This window comes from Polypterus senegalus, chromosome 15 (assembly GCF_016835505.1).
Source record: "Polypterus senegalus isolate Bchr_013 chromosome 15, ASM1683550v1, whole genome shotgun sequence".
NCBI lineage: Eukaryota > Metazoa > Chordata > Cladistia > Polypteriformes > Polypteridae > Polypterus > Polypterus senegalus.
This window is the reverse complement of record NC_053168.1, coordinates 1,475,850-1,496,783: the sequence shown is the minus strand read 5'-3', so window position 1 is coordinate 1,496,783 and position 20,934 is coordinate 1,475,850. Positions and strand designations below refer to the sequence as shown.

Below are 20,934 nucleotides of genomic sequence, written 5' to 3'. Positions count from 1 at the left end.
AGTTACAGTAAAGCCTCACAAACTGTGGATTCCATTACCTACCGTTATAAAAGTCGTGCCCTCTTTCACAACACCAGTGGTCTAATCGCGCCAGATAAAGTCTTCGCTGTGGGCTCTGGAATAGGGCAGGGGCAGACATTGAGGGGTTGTATTTGAGGAAATGTGCAGCCAAAAAATGTTCTGAGAGGCCACGAGCGACACGTGAGCCACAACAGGCCTGCGATGGTCTCAGAGGTCAAACGCTACACACGCGTAGTAGACGGAGTGGATCAACGTGCATCTACCCGGTGCCAACATGTGTGGCGAAGCTGTGATGGGGACCTAGGAATTCCCATTCAGCGCGGGTCATAAGCTGGCACCTGTCGCTACTACCAACTGGGCGGGTTAGTGAGCTCCTCGGGCTGCTGCAAGACACTCCTGCCCAGAAGTCCGTCAGACTTACTTGACTGTAGAGGAAGTAAAAGTCGCCACGAGGTTTCAGTGGGTGATACAGTGGAGCGAGAGCACAGGGCCCTCACGAGGTCAACGCCCGAGGAGGAATCCTGGCAGAACTTCACCCCACACTCCTCACAGGACCAGTCTGTCCTGCCTTAGTTCATGACCTGTGGGGGTCTGGGCACATTGTACAGCACCCCTGGAGCAATTATCAAGTATAACTTGAAAGCAATAAAAGACGTCGAGGTGACAGAGCCACTGTGCTCATCTCTATTACTAGAGTGGCAGGGCAGTGCCGCCTTTTGTGGACTCCGCTTGTCTCCATGAACGCAAGTTTTTCTCCGCCATCCCGATGAGGTGTGTATTAAAGTAATCGGTGATTTAAAACAAACTCATCTCAGAACGTGTGTGATGATTGTGAGTGAGCGAGTGGACCTTGTGATGGCCTGGCATCCCATGAATCAGCTGCACCCCGAATTAGACAGGGCAGCTCCCACGGTCTTAATGTTTGGTAGTTTTGAGAGCCTTCAACATCCTAAAACACTTAACACAAGGTCACTGTAGGTTTAATGATCATAAAAAAATGGCACCTATTTAGAGCAAAAAATAAATTAATAGAACATACAGAGTAGAGAGTTTACAATTGTTCCAACACTTAACGTACAGAATGACATACCAATAAACAGCACATAAGAGTTAAGTCGTTACAAGATGGACAATTCAACAAAGGAAATGTAAAGCTTCACTTGTCACGTGCCCTCGTTCTGGGACAGCTGAAGGGCACTGATGATAGAAATTCCCCTCCGGACCAGGAGGTGGCACTGTTGCCTAAAGCCTTCTCTTCTTCCCCCTCTGCAGGACGGAATATTGACACCCGTTCTACCTCTGATGTCACGCATTCCTGGACCCGCCCCTTCCTGCGTGGATACCATAAGCCCCTCCTACTCCCCCTCCCCTCAGTCTCATCTTGGACTGCAGCCTCAAAAGACCTGACGCTTATACGACTTGATTTTTGTTTTACCTCTCAGACTATACAAGGATCCCATTCTTACATAACTTTAACCTTTTTAATGCTTTACATCTTCACTGCTGAACGTATGTGGTGGCATCTCAATGATGTCAAACAAATACACAACATTAACAAGCGTCAGTGCGATCCTATTTACTGGACGAATGTCCATCAGCCTTACAAACACCTCCTTAAGCAGAAACATAATCCAAGGACTGATTAACGACTACTGCATTTTCCAAAAATATTCCAGAGGTTTATGGTGTATGGAGTCAATAAAAAGGATCAGGCAAACGCGCTTGTTGATCTGAGACAAACTGATCTGGACATACACACTGGACGTGTCCAGCACGTGCCTACATAAAGCTGTAATATTAACAATAACACATCGCCAGCCAATATTTTATTAGATGAAATGAAATGAAAGACTCATATTTTCTTTCCTATCTGTGCTGTAGTTGGAGTACAAATGTCACCCGAAAACGCAAAACCATCACCTCTGTAGAGCAAAGCCTGCTGAACTAATTTGGCTCAACATCAACAGGGTTCTAGCATTTTCTAATTCTAACAGCCATCCCAGTCGGATTTACTGATTTGTTTTTGAGTTCAGTTCAGTGACCCTCATCATGACACCCACACACAAACACAAAGACGCCGACATCACTCGGAAAGTGAGAAACCCGGATCGTGGACGCCTGGGGAAATCTCACAGCTGGAATTCTGATCCATCACAACTCATTTTCTACACACACCCTACATATTATATTATATTATATTATATTATATTATATTATATTATATTATACTAGCATACGGCGGTGTGAGAAAGGAATTCAGTATAACAAAGGCTTAGGAAACCACCGTCGCAGTATAACAAAAATAGCAAGGAGCGAAACCAATGCCAATGGTCGTGAGAGTACCTTCCTGTAGCAGGCTACCGAAAACACAGACATATATAGATAGACGCCGCATTCACTGTGTTGCCCAGTCGACACGATAAGTTAGTGCATCCGCCCTATTGCGAGTGGTAAAAGTGCCATTTAAACTAATACAGGTAGACGTGAAAACTGATGAAAAAACAGTAACGTTTTAAACAGTATCGTTTACATACAAAAGATTTTGGCGAATCGTTTACATGCAATTATTTATATCCATTTATACACTAAATGTGTGCGTATCCCATGGTCTTAGAGTTGGTGGGCGGGGCTCTGTGACTTGGCGATCGTGGCTCTCTGTTTTGCGTGCGGTGTAAAGTCAACGTGGCTCATAGGTGCATGTGGACTTTTGCACAGACGAAAGCGACTGAGGCTGTGTTTGGTGAGTTGTTATGTGCCTCGAGAGCGACGCTGGACTCGGGAGGACAGTTACAGTTGGCTTGCGTGGCTCTGTTGTGCGTATCCCATGACGCGGTAGGAGGGTTAGAGTTGGCGGGCAGGGCTCTGTCTTGCTTGAGCTCAGTGTCTTGTGTGCTCTTAGTGAATTATATATATATAGATAGCCCGGAAGAGCTAGGCTATAGCATGAAGCTCCAAGAAAGCGACTGTCGCCAAAGTGAAACCGGAGAGAAAAGAGAGAAACTCGCTGAGCCGCTGATGCATAAGCGATGCCATTGATCAATTGAAGTGCCAGAATCCATGGCTTCTAGGAACCTGGGTTTTTTACACAGATAGTAAATTATATATATATTTATTACACACACAGGGTGGGCCAAACTGAGGTAGCCCATTTCTCCAGGTCATTGTGTGAGGTGTGTTGAGGTGGGTGGGGGTCCTTTGACAGGCGATCCCCTGTAGTTCTCAGTCGGCCACATGCCTTGGTCTGGTGTGCGCCGTGCTGTTGAAGTGTTCTTCAGAAACAACGAATCCATCATCGCTACACAACGCACCTTCTGAACGCACTTCAGCATTCCTCCTGACGGTGACGTCCCAAATCAGAAAACAATTTTAAATTTAGACAGACGGGTCCAACATTGAACTGAAAATCACAAGGCCGTCCTCAGATGCCTGAAAACATCCAAGCTGTAAGGGCGTCCATTCTGCAGTCTCCTAGACGTTCAGCGCACTTCTGTCTCAGGCATTTACAACACGTCTTTGATTTTTCATTTCTATCCATACAAAATGTATGGCAGTGCAGGAACTCACCGAGAGAGACTGGGAGAGCCGTAGAGAGAGTTGTGTGCCAACATTCTGCAAACCGCTCATCAACAACGAGGCACATTTCCATTTCAATGATTGCGTAAATAAGCAAAACTTTCGCTATTGGGCTGAAACCGACCCTCGTGAATGTCATCATATAACCCTGCATGGCGAGTACACAATGTTACAGCTTAGGGCACCATTACAGAATTGGGCATTGTAGGCCTTTACTTTTGTGATGAGGACGAGGAGGAGCTACGGTCACCGTCACTTCAGAACATGACATTGAAATGCTAGAGGACTGGAAGAAATGGATGTGGTGGACGCCTGGTGTCAACAGGATGGAGCAACAGCTCATATGGCCTGAGTGGAGATCCATGCAAGTTTTGTGGGTGATTTTTCCGGGGAAGCTGATCTCCCTGCGCAGCAATGTCGGGTGGCCTTCACAATCGCCAGATCTCACTCCGTGCGATTTCTACTTGTGGGGCTCTCTGAACTTGAAGAGATACACACACCAACCTCAAAATCTTGAAGCCCTCAAGGACGCTATTTGCCACAAAATCGCTGCTATTCCGCTTTAAATGGCTGAACGAGTTGTGCGAGCGTTCAGATATCGTCTCGAAGAGTGTATCTCTAATAATACCACCATCTACTTGGCATCCCTTTTCTTGTGTTGTAATGAAATCTATTTGATCTTGTAGCGTTTTTGTAGAATAAACATTTGAAATGTGGTACTTCTTTTTGGCTCACCCTGTGTGTATGTGTGTATATACAGTGGTGTGAAAAACTATTTGCCCCCTTCCTGATTTCTTATTCTTTTGCATGTTTGTCACACAAAATGTTTCTGATCATCAAACACATTTAACCATAAGTCAAATATAACACAAGTAAACACAAAATGCAGTTTTTAAACGATGGTTTTATTATTTAGGGAGAAAAAAAATCCAAACCTACATGGCCCTGTGTGAAAAAGTAATTGCCCCCTTGTTCAAAAATCACCTAACTGTGGTGTATCACACCTGAGTTCAATTTCCTGATTACTGCCACACCTGTTTCAATCAAGAAATCACTTAAATAGGAGCTGCCTGACACAGAGAAGTAGACCAAAAGCACCTCAAAAGCTAGACATCATGCCAAGATCCAAAGAAATTCAGGAACAAATGAGAACAGAAGTAATTGAGATCTATCAGTCTGGTAAAGGTTATAAAGCCATTTCTAAAGCTTTGGGACTCCAGTGAACCACAGTGAGAGCCATTATCCACAAATGGCAAAAACATGGAACAGTGGTGAACCTTCCCAGGAGTGGCCGGCCGACCAAAATTACCCCAAGAGCGCAGAGACGACTCATCCGAGAGGTCACAAAGACCCCAGGACAACGTCTAAAGAACTGCAGGCCTCACTTGCCTCAATTAAGGTCAGTGTTCACGACTCCACCATAAGAAAGAGACTGGGCAAAAACAGCCTGCATGGCAGATTTCCAAGACACAAACCACTGTTAAGCAAAAAGAACATTAGGGCTCGTCTCAATTTTGCTAAGAAACATCTCAATGATTGCCAAGACTTTTGGGAAAATACCTTGTGGACTGATGAGACAAAAGTTGAACTTTTGGAAGGCAAATGTCCCGTTACATCTGGCGTAAAAGGAACACAGCATTTCAGAAAAAGAACATCATACCAACAGTAAAATATGGTGGTGGTAGTGTGATGGTCTGGGGTTGTTTTGCTGCTTCAGGACCTGGAAGGCTTGCTGTGATAGATGGAACCATGAATTCTACTGTCTACCAAAAAATCCTGAAGGAGAATGTCCGGCCATCTGTTCGTCAACTCAAGCTGAAGCGATCTTGGGTGCTGCAACAGGACAATGACCCAAAACACACCAGCAAATCCACCTCTGAATGGCTGAAGAAAAACAAAATGAAGACTTTGGAGTGGCCTAGTCAAAGTCCTGACCTGAATCCAATTGAGATGCTAAAGCCCTCAAATAAAGCTGAATTACAACAATTCTGCAAAGATGAGTGGGCCAAAATTCCTCCAGAGCGCTGTAAAAGACTCATTGCAAGTTATCGCAAATGCTTGATTGCAGTTATTGCTGCTAAGGGTGGCCCAACCAGTTATTAGGTTCAGGGGGCAATTACTTTTTCACACAGGGCCATGTAGGTTTGGATTTTTTTTTCGCCCTAAATAATAAAAACCATCATTTAAAAACTGCATTTTGTGTTTACTTGTGTTACATTTGACTAATGGTTAAATGTGTTTGATGATCAGAAACATTTTGTGTGACAAACATGCAAAAGAATAAGAAATCAGGAAGGGGGCAAATAGTTTTTCACACCACTGTATATATATTGTAAGAGATGGTCGGTAACTCATCCCGGCTGGGATGCCCTGAGATGGAAGGATGGGGACGGCGGCCACTTGTCGACACTGCCTCCCTCAAAACTCTAGATGGCAGCTCCTCTGGAGTGTAGCAGTGCCCTGGATTCCCACAGGGCATCCTGAGACTTGGAGTTTGTTTTCTCAGCCCTGTGGGGCGCCATGGATGCCACCAGTGGGTGCTGTGAAAAGACCTGGAGAGTCATGCTTCCCTTATAGCCCAGAAGTACTAGAAGTCATGAGGACAGAAGCCCCAAAGTACTTCTGGGCTGATTAAAGAACTTTAATTCTCCGTCTGACCAGAGCAGAAGCACTTCCGGGTGGAGGACTATATGAAGGACTGCTGGAGACCCAGCAAGCGAGCCGGAGTCGGGTGGAGGTGGACAAAGCTCTCTGGGAGGTGTGGAGGAGAAAGCAGAGAAAGAGAGAATTGTGTTTATTGTATTTCTTGCCTGTGTTATTGTGGCTGTGGTGCGTTGGGCTCTGTTTATAAGAAGAAGACGACAACTTAAAATACTTCTTAGTGCTTTCACCCTGTGTCCTGAGTATCTGTCTTTTGGGTTTAAAGGGGCAACAGCGACCCCTAGCGTCCACAATTTATATAAAAGATAAAAAAATACTGCACTGCTAATCTATATAATTTAAATGTGGGATGTATACGTAGACAGACAGGCACCCTGGCCAGGTTGATTATTGGGGTCTTTCCCGGTCAGGAGGCCACTGGAGCAAAAGGACAAATGGAGCCTGCTTCATAAAGCCAAGTATTCCTCCAGCCCATTGGGTGGCAGCATCCCTCTGGTTGTGGCTCCCACTTAGACACCCACAGCGCTGCATGGGAGTCGTCAGTATGGAGGGCAGCCTTACTGGGGCTCGTGGCGCCACTAGAAGGAGCTGCTGGCCCACCCTGTCAGGTCAGAAATTGCTTTCAGGGTGTAAGCTTGTTGCACCAGAAGTAATCCCAGGTCCAGGTTAAAAAGGAGGGCATCATCTTCGTCTGACTTCTCCCTGTGATTCACCAGAGGAAGCTCACCTGGGGGTTGTGGAGGAGAACACAAAAGAGAAAACACCCTTTGGAGGTCCACACAGAAAGAAGGAGAACTGGTTAAAGAGAAGCCTTCCATTTGTGTATTGACAGACTCTGTTAACCTGGGACTGTGCTTGTAGTAACTGTGTCAAGGGTTTGGGGCTTTGGTGCGCCCCCTAGTGGCCACAGTATTTTATAGAAAATCTGACTGAGCAAAGTAGAGCCAAGTAAGCTTCACATGCATCACACACCAATTAATGAATTAGTGATTCTAAGAGATAAGGCAGAAACAGCAACACTGCAGACTTCCTTTTCTGATGCAGACAGAAGATCCCGATTCTCTTCTGTGTTGGATCTTCACAAAGGAGCATCAAAAGCCTCCAATTACGGCGATAGCATGGAGCTTGAATTCATAAACCTCTCTCTCTCGCTAACGTACCCACGAGAGATGACAAGACTCCAGAATTCAGGAAGCACAACTGGCTGCGGCACAGAAGGCCCAGTGTTACAGCACGAGGGACATTTTCAGCCCTGGCTAAGGTCAAAAGTCGAGTCCCACGTGGGGAGTGCTGTTCTTTGTAAGAAGTTCAGATAATGATGTAATTACAGTCAGTCAAATCTGCAGACAACAATCAGTTTGGTGGACTAACATTTCTGTAATCACTGCAAACAGACCAGGGTGAAATTCGGATGTGTGTGTGTGTGTCCAATGAGGCGTACCGTACAAACATGAAACGTTCTGTACACAGGAAGTACAAACATGAGACATAAATACACACAGCTAAAAAGGAAACGACGTAAGGCAGGCCTGGGGATGGGCCTGCAGAACACACACACACAGCTTTTAATGCATTTGTGTGGCAACACCTGGAGAAGTGGGTGCAATCAAGAAAAACGGCAGAGGAGAGCCATTAGGAGGGCAGGATATAAACTGCGAGCAGGGTCCAGAGGAGATGAACCTTTAAAGCTCAGGCAGACAGACGGGCGACGTCACAGAAAGGAGAAGGTGGGGGGGCTGCCTGCTGTTATATTCGACTAACTCGTGTCTAACCTCAACACACCGTCACAGACGGATGTCGGCTGCGAGCAGATTTTGCATCGGTGTTAGGATTCATGAAGTCATGTGCCGAGGAGAGATGCTGGGTATACTGAGAGAAGGGTGCTAAGGATAGAGCGGCCAGGAAAGAGGAGAAGAGGAAGGCCTAAGAGGAGGTGTATGGATGTGGTGAGAGAGGACATGCAGGTGACAGGTGTGACAGAGCAAGATGACGAGGACAGGATGATCCGCTGTGGCGACCCCCAACAGGAGCAGCCGAAAGAAGAAGAAGAGGTTAGGATTGATGAAGTGGGGACGCGTTGTGAACGGTGTGCAGGATTCAGTGTTACAGGTCACCACAGGCCATGTGGATTAACGATGCGTGTCGATTCTCCAAGGTGGGGAAACTGACCTCCTCAGGGACGATAATTGGTGGTGAATCTTCAAGGGGGACCACGCCAACCCCCAAAATAAACGGATGGCGACGAATGCACATGGGGATGGAGGAAACTCCACGGCAAACGGGGGTCACGAGGACACAAAAAGGTACAACTGGGGGAGTGAGGAAAAAAACACTAAGTATCAGTGCTGTAGAGGACTAGAAATGGCGTCAGCCTCTGCAGGTTAAAGGGGCACCTTGGCAGGGTTCAAATGTCAACATTTTGGGTACGTCCGTTGAACAGGAGGTGTGAGCCAACAGGGCTGAGTGGCGCCTCCAAAGTTAAAACAGCAGGATACCCTTACAGAAGGCGTAGCTCTAAACCTTTTACTTCATTTTTTTTCACATTCCGGTCTTTTCAGCAAACTCCAAAATCCTGTATTTTACTCTTTTTTTTTTTTAACTGCATCCCGCTGCCCCTCTACGCTGTTCAAGCTGAAGTTCAAAGACCCACAGTTCCATTACCATCTGACAATTGTACGCCAGCCGCCCCAGGACTTGCGGTAAACCCACACCGTGAAGAAGGCTGACGCACTGCGGTCTCGTGGGCCCAGCGTCCCGCCTGCAGTCGCTGTCTGTGTAAAGTCGACGTGTGCCCCCCGCCCCGGGGGTCCGCAGAGGTGTTCTGGTAGCTCTACATCAGCCCTGTGTGAGTGATAACCTAACACAGTGGACTGCTGCCATGTTTCCGAGAGCCTGAGATGGGCTGCAGCCTTCACTTGATTAATTGTGAAGGTCTGAGGACGTCATTTTATTAACCAACCTGCCCAAGAAAAGACGACAAGAGACAGGAACTGCAATTGTGCTTTAGAGAAAAGGAGAAATGAACACTTACTGCAGGCACTGCAAGTAAAGCAGCTGTCATGGTACAAATTCCCCATTGCCTGGCACGCCTGGTTTGCCCCATAGACACCTTTGGCACACTTCACGCAGTTACCTGAAAAACAGAAAGAGATCAAAGTTTAAATGTAAATAAACTGACATGCATCTTGTTAGGATCTGGAGTTGACCAAAATGAACAAGTAAACCACCACAACAGCACATCAACTTCTAACAATTAAAATAAAGACTGGCCGGCGTTTGGGTCTCATGGTCGCTCAGGTGAAACTCACAGGGAGGCACAGACGGGCAATTAAAAAAAAAACAAGCAAATCAAACATTGAATACTGCCAGGACCCGGTGGAGCAGGCATGCTGGGTAAATAAACACACAACCCACAATGCAGGGCACACAGGCTTACAGCAGACACCTCGAGCCCTGGTGAGCCCAAGTCACTTGACGCCACGTCTCCAGACGCATCCAGTCACAGCCGTCATTTACGTCATCTCAGGCAGTCGGCGATGTGCACCCGTAAATACAATACGATTAACCTGTGCAGCCCAAAATCACCCAAGAAGTGCCACGGTGGGCTTTAACAGGTCCTGCCTCTTCACTCGACTCACTGACCCGGAGTGTCAAACTCAAATACACAGTGGGCCAAAATTAAAAACTTGGACAAAGTCGCGGGCCAACCTTGATATTTACTGAACAACTGAGGAAGGTTTTCCTTCTCGTCAGATAGAGCGACGAACCTTTTCATATGGAAACAAACTGAAGTTTTGCTTAGACATTGAATCTGGAACAAGCAAAGCTTAATACTAGAAACACACGTGAAATAAAAGACACATCTCTGGCATTCATCCATCCATTATCCAACCTGCTACATCCTAACTACAGGGTCACGGGGGTCTGCCAGAGCCAATCCCAGCCAACACAGGGCGCCAGCCCACCGCAGTCTGTGGCATTCATTTCTTAAATCCAATGAAAAAAAATCTTATGCCTCTTTCTCTATTTGTAGCCTTCCGAGTTAAGTTTCAATGGTAACCTTTTTTTTCCCCACAAATCATCCATCCATCCATCCATCCATTATCCAACCCGCTACATCCTAACTACAGTACAGGGTCACGGGGGTCTGCTGGAGCGAATCCCAGCCAGCACAGGGCGCAAGGCAGGAAACAGACCCCGGGCAGGGTGCCAGCCCACCACAGGATTCTAATGGTAAATCAACAAATGGAGTGCCATGTAGCAGCAGCTGCTCTGGTGGGCAGCAGTGGGGTGCCACACACTGATGTTTTTAGGGCCTGCCGTGACTCCTTTATCGCCACTCCAGTTGTCCTCGTACATAATAAGAATAATAATTTCCTTCCATGAAAATCCAACCATTCAAGTCCATGCCTTGGCATGGTAAGGAAAAGTGCATAAAGAAAACGTTCATTCTGGCTCAGTCTGCTACGCTCTGAGGCACCCTGGTCCGAGCCAGATACCTGGCATCTCATCTTGGATGCTAGTTCATCAGTGTTTGGGGTGAGGAAATCCTCAGGTTTGAGTGAAGGTGACTCCTGTGTGATGTTTGGTTCATCTGCATCAAGGAGAACAGTTACTCACACAGATATCTGAGCAGCCTGGGTACGGAGCTGGGACACTGTGTCAGGGATGTAACGTGGAAACTGGGCAGCGCCCGCGGCATCACACTTTGACTTCAGCGCGTCACTACACTGGAGTTCAATCAGCTCCATTTGGAGGTTAGTTGGTGTGCTTGCCACGTCAACTGCAAACGGATTACTTAGCATCTCTGGGCATCAAAGTCGGCAAATGGCCGGGTGTTTTTCAGCAAACTGTGCGCTTGGGAACACGGCGGTAGAGATCTGCGCTTTTAGGGTTTGGCAGCAAGGAACGTGGCCCAGGTTTCCTTACAGCATCGGAGTCTCCCACGGGCACAATTTTGTTTTAAAAGCCCTCACTGCAGCGTACATGTCTGTGATGACACGGCCGGCCACCAAGGCTGCAGGTTCATCACATCGAGATGGCACCAGCTCAGACAGAAACTCTTTATCCCGGAGCTCCGCTGTGTCTTCCCCTTTGCTTTCTAGAAACGGACAAATTTCCTCACGCAGCTCGAAACATCTGTTCAGTACTTTTCCTCTGCTCACCCATCTCACCTCTGTGTGATACGACACGCCTGCGTATTCCAAACAACGCTCCTCCGGAAAAAAGAGTTGAACTGGCGGCGAGTCAAACCTTTGGCTCTTGTAAAGTGAACTACTCGTGCCACGGTGCATCTTCAGGGCTTTGCCACACAACGATTCCGGTGGTAAACAGTTAGCTCACCTGCACGGTTCTCCCGAATCCAATCTTCTGACCGCACATCTGTCGGTTTATCCCAAGGCAGCCAGCCTCATTTGAGTTACACATTTGGAAACCTCTTCAAAGATTGCTTTTGCTGTGGTTGTGCCATGCGTTGATTTTAATCCCACAAGTTCCTCCGTAACGCACAGATGTTGAGTCCACTGCACGGATGGTATCTGATGTGTCGCTGCAGTGACATCTTTTCCCTTTTCCATCAGCTGTTCATGTCGATTTGTGGCGAGATCACAAGCACGACCAGCTACTGTGTTTCTGCTCAGGCTCACATTTAAAAATGCTCGCCTTTTATCTGGGCACACGGCATCACAAACGCTCATCGTGCACTTCTTGACCAACTCTCCCTCATTAAAGGGCCCGCCTGATTTTGTCACAATAAAACGAGCCTTTACAGCCGCCTCACTCTGTGGTATGCTCGGCCATGAAACCAAACTTCTTTTCACCTCCTTGAACTTGTCGTGGTGTTTCGTTTCATAGCGTCCTCTAAAGTCCCATTCTTTGGTTACAGCTACATTGGACCTTTACGTTTGAGAACAGACTTTTCTAGAAAGCTTCTCTTTCCACCTGTTCATTTGGCCATTTTTGGGAGGGGTGGCCCGATGTGACCGGCAGCATTAAGTCGCTAATGAATGCCAACAGAGGAGGGGCCACTTGTGGGTCCTGAGTGACATGCCAGCGCACCAGCAGAGCATTCTGGGATTTGTAGCATTAGCAGTGCATGCGCTGTCTACCGGTGGTCCAGCTCTAGTAGACATTTGCTATTTTCTCACGGGCCAAATATAATTACACTGTGGCCTGAGGCTCTAAGGAGACAAGAAAAAACTCCCAAAAAATGAAAGGGTCCTTGTGTACTAAACAGACGGCGGTGAAGCCTCCCCCACGGACCCCAACACTACAATGGGTAGGGGGGATCTTACGCAGCCTCCCCTCTTCAATTTGGTGCCACGACCTTTTTATTTCAGAAATGAATACTTGGACGCTGCCATCAACCGAAGACGATGCGGTGAGGTTCCCCCAGACGAAAGGCCTCTTATGAAAACTTGCGAACAAAGTCCCGAGATGAGTATACAGCACAGCAGGAAGACAAGCGGTCGTGCAAATGTTAAAATGGGTTTGCGTCGGGGAAACTGGCTTGAAGGGAGCAGATTACCTCCTGTGACAGTCGTGCTCTTCATTTACTGCTGGTGTAAGGAGCGGACTTCGAGCGGGAAAACAGCCGTCGATTGGAGGAACTACATGAGGAGATCTGTGCCATTTGAGCGAGTGGAAAGTAGGTGGCTCAAGTTCAGCAAAAGGAAAAAGAACGCGGGGCGAGTTCCTCCCCACAGTGCATTTTTGGAGGCGTCTGCTGAGAAACGTTTTCTTGGATAAGGCCCCCTGCGCAGTTTACCACCCTTAGTAAGCAAATAATAATAATAATACATTTTATTTATATAGCGCCTCTCCCATGCTCAAGGCACTTATAGAATATAAGAAGGAATGGCAGGGTATACAGTATATAGCATTGTACAAACCAGCTAAATAAATAAAGAACATTACGACAGTGACTTCAGAGAAAAGGCCAAACAGACAACGTCATTGATGGTCTCGCGCACACAGACACACAGACACACACACAGGTGACATGAGCATCTTGACATGGAGGTAAACTAAGAGAAGGGGAGTGAAGTCAAGTAGAGCTACAAGCCTTCCTGAACAGATGAGGTTTAGATAGATAGATAGATAGATAGATAGATAGATAGATAGATAGATAGATAGATAGATAGATATGAAAGGCACTATATAACAGATAGATAGATAGATAGATAGATAGATAGATAGATAGATAGATAATGAAAGGCACTATATAATAGATAGATAGATAGATAGATAGATAATGAAAGGCACTATATAATAGATAGATAGATAGATAGATAGATAGATAGATAGATAGATAGATAGATATGAAAGGCACTATATAACAGATAGATAGATAGATAGGTAGATAGATAGATACTTTATTAATCCCAAGGGGAAATTCACATAATCCAGCAGCAGTATACTGATACAAAGAAACAATATTAAATTAAAGAGTAATAAAAATGAAAAGAATTAAAATAAAATTAATGTTCGCATTTACTCCCCCGGGTGGAATTGAAGAGTCGCATAGTGTGGGGGAGGAACGATCTCTTCAGTCTGTCAGTGGAGCAGGATGGTGACAAAAGTCTGTCACTGAAGCTACTCCTCTGTCTGGAGATGACTCTGTTAACTGGATGCAGTGGATTCTTCATGATTGACAGGAGTTTGCTTAATGCCCGTCGCTCTGCCACAGATGTTAAACTGTCCAACTTTAATCCTACAATGGAGTCTGCCTTCTTAACAAGTTTGTCCAGGCGTGAGGCGTCTTTCATCTTTATGCTGCCACCCCAGCACACCACCGCGTAGAAGAGGGCACTCGCCACAACCGTCTGGTAGAACATCTGCAGCATCTTACTGCAGATGTTGAAGGATGCCAACCTTCTCAGAAAGTATAGTCTGCTCTGACCTTTCTTACACAGATCATCAGTATTGGCAGTCCAGTCCAATTTGTCTTTAAGATGGAGTCCGCTGATCTGATTCATTTCGGGAGGTCAGCTGAAGGCCCTGATGTCACCTATGGAGTGTAGATTAGTGTGGGCACAGAATCAGAGGACCTTAGTAGGTGGACAGGCACATCGTGATGCAGAAGGTCCCTGATGTAGTTTGGTGTGAGGTTATTTAAGGCTTTGTAGGTCATTAGTAGGATTTGATATTTGATTCTGTAAGACACAGGGAGCCAGTGAAGATGGAGCAGGATGGTGTGATGTGCTCGCTGCTGCTGGTCCGAGTCAGGACTCTTACAGCCGAGTTTTGAATAAGCTGGAGCTGTGATATAAGATTATGAGAGGCACCTGCCAGCCGCGAGTTACAATAATCAATGCGGGATGTGATAAAAGCAGGACAAGTGAAATGGAAAGGAAGGAGCAAACATGGAATACGTGACGGAGGTGACAGTAAAAAAGTATCTTAACATGATTTATGTGGGTGGAATAAGAAATCACAAATGACACCAGGATTCTTTGCAGTAGAGGCAGGTCTGATGAGATCACCGCCAAGATGGACTGGGAAGGAGCTCATTTTATTAAGTTGAAATTGTGAAATCATAGAAAACCAGGGACCGCTATTTACTCCGAGTCCTGGAAGGCATACGTGACAAGTGAGTTCGAAAGGCAAGGATTCCAGCATCTGACTGTGAATCACACGCACAATTTCATCGACCCAGAAAGTGGAGTCCACAGGCAGACGATTGAGAGACTTTGGGGCAATACAAGAGGGAGAGAGGGACGAGGCGAGAAATGATTCAATCGGAATTCATGTTCCGCAAAAAAGCAGCAGACGATATCCTCCTCAAAATGGTGTTCAACGCAATAGCTAGACATTGGCCTCACAACTGAAACGGAATAATAAGGTCCAATTGTACGTATCTATTTCTAGAATATTCCAATTTCTGTAAAATTCTACATTCTTTTTATCCCAATAAATATGTTATGAATTTGTCAAATCTCTTCTGTTTTCCTTTGTCATGGCGTCCGTCCGTTTAGCACACAAGTACCAATGGAAGAAACCTCAGGAAAGGCAGTTCAGACAGACAGACAGACAGACAGAGAGAGAGAGAGAGAGAGAGAGAGAGAGAGAGAGAGAGAGAGAGAGACCCCCCTTTCAAGGTAGGCTGGGTGTGCAGTGGGTGTCAAAAAAAAAAAAAAAAGGAGGTAAATACAATAAAATACACAGAACATACATGACAAACGGAGCAACTGAGATCAACTCGCCTGTAACTGGCTAGGATAAATAATAATAATAATAAGAAGAAGAAGAATACATTTTAATTATATAGCGCCTTTCCCAAGCTAACTATAATTCTTTACATTTATATAGCGCGTCACATAATGAGTGGTAAGCCACTTCAACCACCATCGGCAATGTGCAGCATCTACCGGGACGTCACGACAGCAGCCATTTTGTGTCAGTGTGCTCGCCACACTATTGGAGAGATAGTCAGCCAATGAGAGCCAAGATATGGAAACCAAAGTGATAGTCAGCCAATGAGAGCCAAGATATGGAAACCAGAGCGATAGTCAGCCAATGAGAGCCAAGATATGGAAACCAGAGCGATAGTCAGCCAATGAGAGCCAAGATACGGCTAATTGCCAAATATCACTTCTCCCATCTTTTTGACATTTAAATAGAGAAATGTGATTTTACAAAGTTCCACCTGATTGAAGTCACATCCCGTCGTCGTCATCATCACGGTACTCGACAATGGAGCAATGTGACAGTAAAGGTGGCAGCGCCCAACCTGGGCGGCCCAGCGTTGTGAATGAGTGATGTTTGAAAGTTTGTTTTACTTTGTACATCATTTACAGATAAGTGTTTGCACAATAAAGTCCATTCATCCATCGGCTTAAGCCGCTTATCTGAGGCGGATCCCAAAGACTCGGGACGAACATTTAAAGTGGCCAGTTGTGAGGTCGGAGGGCACTGAACGCTGAAGAAAAACCCTGAAAGTGCCACAACTAAAGTCTCCTTAAAGCGCCTGACCTGCTGACACTGCAGAACAAATCAAAAACAGACTCAGCCTGGCCTTGCGAGTCGAAGCCCCCTCACTCAGCGAGGACGGCGGGAGGCCTTATAGTCACTGGGGACAGTGCTTGTGGGATGAGCGTTTTTTTCCAAGGGTAGCCAAAGGAAACGGAGCTTAGGCAACAGGACGCACACAATTAGACTCCCAGCATGCAGCAGCAGCAGCCCGTGTGGGCTCAAGGCAAACAAACGCGGGCTTGTGGCCCCCAAACCCCCCCCCGGCCCAGATGGACACTTCCTCTCCGTGTCATCCTGCACAAACACTGACAGAAGTCTGGGATGTCGGGGTGCTGGACGTCAGCCGTGAGGACACAAGTGTTTCCAATGTTCATCAAAAGAAATCCCACAGTCCACTGAAATCAATGCGTGTCTTTAGTTACGCCGGCCGGCATGTGACTTCATAAAGCTGTGCCAACACATGCAGGCCATATTGCATTGCAAAATATTTACTGCTTTAAATGTGGTGTGAGAAGTTATGGGAAATGTACACAATTATCAAGAAGGAGACCCCCATGTACGAGGACAACTGGAGTGACGATGAAGGAGTCACGTCAGGCCCCAAAAACGTCAGTGTGTGGTGCCCCACTGTTGCCCAACAGAGCGGCTGCTGCTACATGGCACTCCATTTGTTGATTTACCATTAGAATCCTGCGGTGGGATGGTGCCCTGCCCGGGGTTTGTTTCCTGCCTTGCACCCTGTGTTGGCTGGGATTGGCACCAGCAGACCCCCATGACCCTGTATTAGGATATAGCGGGTTGGAGAATGACTGACTGACCATTAGAATCGGGAATATCTACCCCTCCACTCCAGTGGCCATCTCCTCCGAGCCACAGGACAAGGCCATACAGCAGCAGGGCACATGGCATCCCAGAGATGGGCAGACAGGCCTTGTCACAGAGGTGGTCTCCCCAGACCCCTGCCCTGACTCGCTAAACTCCCAGGAAGACGCCCCTAATGAGCTCCTAATCTGCTGGGCCTTCTCTATTTATGATGAGACTTGTGAGCTCCCAATGGGGCGCTGCTTGTCTTTTATGCCAAACCTTTTGTTACTCTGCTCCCAATTTAGGGGGGATTCAAGGTAAAGGAATAATAGGCTAGTGCTGGAGCCCCCCATCCAGTCAGTCCCACCAGAGCTTGAAGTGGAACCAAATCACTGACACTGGATCAGATAGTAAGGTCACCACAAAGCGGTGCGGCGGGCACTCCTGGCTCTGGCACTGCATATGGCGGTGCAGTGAAATAAATACAGTGGGTGGGTCTGTCGGGATTGGCAGCTGTGGCTTTTCTGTCCCCCTCAAAGATTTCTGAACAAATGCCAGTCCTCGCGATACGACGACAAGCCTTCCATGATATTTGGCACAAAGTCGCACTCTTTTCTTGATTTCCTCCTCTGCTCCACACTTTTTAAACCCTGAATAAAACACACACTGCGGGCGTTCACTGAAGGGCATCTGCAGACATTTTGGTCACATGCCCCTTTCTCTACACGGCCCCCCATTTCAGGACAGTTGGTGTCACAGGTGTTTGTGATTCCTCAGGTGGGTTTCATAAGACCCCTCGGCCTGCTTCTCCCCTTTGGGGTCTGTAGTCACCACTGATCAACACGAGGACAAGAGCTGTGACAGTGACAGTCAAAGAAGCCATCATGAGGCTGAAAAACGAGACTCAAACCACTGGAGACTTTGGGAAAACCCGAGGATGACAAAATGAACTGTCTGGAATATCATGCAGAAGAAAGAACACACTGGTGGGCTCAGGAATCACAAAGGGACTGGTCGGCTGAGGAAGACCCCCACTGCTCAGGACAGAAGAATCCTCCAAGCCACCATGACGATCAGCAGAAGGCTTCATGGACAGAAACACAGCAAGATGGAGACCACAAACACAGTTTGTGAAAAAGAGCCTGCAGAATTCTGGGTAAAGGTCTTGTGGACAGATGGGACACTCAGAGAGATCGTAAGAAAGTATGGAGATGACAAAGAACAGCAAAGCAGACCACCTCGTCTGTTAAACATGGCGGTGTTATGGCTTGGGCATGTATGGCTGGCACAGGTCCTGGCAAACTTCACTTCAGTGATGATGGGACGGCTGACTGCAGTGACACAAGGAATTCTGAGGTGTGTAGAAAGAAACATGTGAACTGCTTGAGTTCCAGCTGACGTCTCCAATCTTCATCCTACAACAAGATGAGGAGCCAAACACACTGCTGAGGGTACCCAGGAGTTTATCAAAGCTACAAAATAGAACATTCTGGAATGGCCACGCCAGTCGCCCGATTTCAATCCAACTGAGCAGACCTTCCATATGCTGAAGAGAAAACTAACGAGCGGGAGCTGAAGATGAAGCGGCTGCACGAGAGGCTTGGCAGAGATCACCAGAGAAGACCCTCAGCACCTGCTGATGTCGATGAACGGCAGACGTCAAGCAGTCATTGCATGCTGGGATACTGCATGTGACAAAGTCCTAAATATGACAGCGGCGTTAACAGACCTGCCACTGCCGTGGTGCCCTGAAATGGGGGCCCGTGTGGAAAAAGTGAAATGTGCGCAAATCCCCTTAAATCAAAGTCTGCAATGTGCACTTTAACCCCGAAGGCTGAATGGTTTGTCATTCCGAGCTGTGGAGCATCGGGGGGACGTCAAGAAGGAATGTGTCCTTGTCCCAAGCATTATGGAGGACCCCGTATGTAAACATGTTGCCTGTGATTTGCTGAAGTGTGAATTTTAAAACCCCTGGGGCTGATGGGATCTTTCCAGTTTCGCTAAGACTGAAAGACGTCACTCGTAAGGCTTTGTTAGGAATAACTGAGCCGTCACTTCAGAGTGGGTCCTGGTGACTGGAAAGTTGAAGGCGAGTCTCCAGTGTACAAGGAGGGAGACCCAATGGACTCTGGCCATCAGAGACGCAAGTCCTACTTGACACAAAATTCTGGAAACCTAACGAGAAATGAACTAGAAAAGCAAGTGTGTGAAAACTGAATGGAAGCCAGCATGGCTCGATGGGAGGGAGATCCTGCCAAACCAACCTATTAGTGGTTTGGGTTTCGTTTTATTTAATCCCCGAGGCCACTGGGATATCTGACAACAGCAGCGCGCTTCCCGTCACTCACTCAGCTGTTAAAAAGCCTTCGACTCGGCGGGCGGCACACCAAAGATTCATTTTGAAACCAGAAGTGCCTACAGAATCCGATCTCAGGTTGGTTAAGCAGAGCAGGAAACGAAGAGTTCAGGTAAGAGCGGTCATCAGTGGAGCCCCCCAAACCCGGGGTCTGTCCTTGGACCCTTACTGTTTCTAATCCGTGCTAACAACGGTATGTTTGTGAAACCTGAAGACGATATGAAAATTAGAGGGATGTCAAATTCTGAGGCGACTTCGTCAGCGGTGGGCCAGCACTGGGACAATGCGGTTTAACTTAGAAAAGGACAAAGTGCTACTGCTGGACAAAAGGAGAGGAAATTCTAAATATTAGACGGGACACACGGACCTACAGGAAGCATCCTCGGAAAAGGATTTAAGCTTTAAGTGTACGGCGTGTTGGCACGACGTTCTGCTCATCTAAGCTGAACAACTGAATACAAACCAAGGAACAAAATAAAACCGAGGGACATTACACTCCTGCGGTGGACTGGCGCCCTGCCTGCCCGGGGTTTGTTCCCTGACTTGTGCCCTGCGTTGGCTGGGATTGGCTCCAGCAGACCCCTGTGGCCCTGTAGTTAGGATATAGCAGGTTGGATGACGGATGGATGGACGGACATTACACTCGGACTATAAAGCACACTGGTGATGCCTCATCACGTGACATTATGGTGACCGCACTACAAAAGAAGACAAAGCGCCACTTGAAACTGTAAAGAGGAGAACAAGCAAGTGCACCCTGGGACTTAAGGACTTGCTCAGAGAATTAAAACCGTTGGTTTGCCAAGTCTTCCAAATTGTCACAGGCGGCAGTAAAGGGGATCCAGCAGAACCTGAAGGACACACAAGTGCACTTAAGATTGAAGCCCGGAAGCAAAGCATTGTGGGAATGTGGAGCAAACGACTGGGAGGAGATACTGGGACATCTTAGCGATTAGCTGAATGGTCTCCTGTCACTCGTCTTATGGAAGCTTTTCTGTGTATCGTATTATTGTCACTGCTCTGAGGAGACGTGCCAGGAAGAATGCCATCGTACCCGTGACCGTCAACTGGACCTTGATTATCTACACCAAGCAGCCAGAACAGGCAAAGTGGGTAAGTCCAGAGGTGGCATATATTGGGCAGCAAGTGAACTGTCGGGTCATGAGGGTGATGTGTTGGGCGAGGAGAAGCAACTGACCGACTTTGACAACAGCTGGATTATGGTGGCTAGACGACTGGGTCAGAGCATCTCCAAAACGGCAGGTCTCGTGCAGTGGTCAGTACCTTCTTAAAGGTGGTCCAAGGAAGGACAAGCAAAAGGGTCACATGTGCCCAAGGCTCAGTGATGTGTGTGGGGAGCGAAGGCCGGCCTGTCTGTTCAGATACCACAGAAGAGCCACTGGAGCACAAAATGCTGAAAAGCGTAATGCTGGCCATTAGAGAAGGGCGTCAGAACATGCAGTGCATGAGCAGCTTGTGGTGCGGCCAAAGACCAGTCACAGTGCCAATGTGGACCCCTGCCCGTAGCCTACAATGAATGTCAGAAC

The 20,934-nt window shown here is 47.2% G+C and overlaps 1 protein-coding gene across 1 annotated transcript in view; it reads right to left on the bottom strand.

Annotated features, from left to right (window-relative positions):
• The window catches only part of LOC120516079 (Wilms tumor protein 1-interacting protein), an 87,095-nt gene that overhangs the window by 34,172 nt on the left and 31,989 nt on the right, over positions 1–20,934 (bottom strand). The window contains exon 2 of the mRNA XM_039737536.1: positions 9,287–9,388. Within this exon, the coding sequence (XP_039593470.1) occupies positions 9,287–9,388 (102 nt within the window). The remainder of the gene's footprint in view (positions 1–9,286; positions 9,389–20,934) is intronic.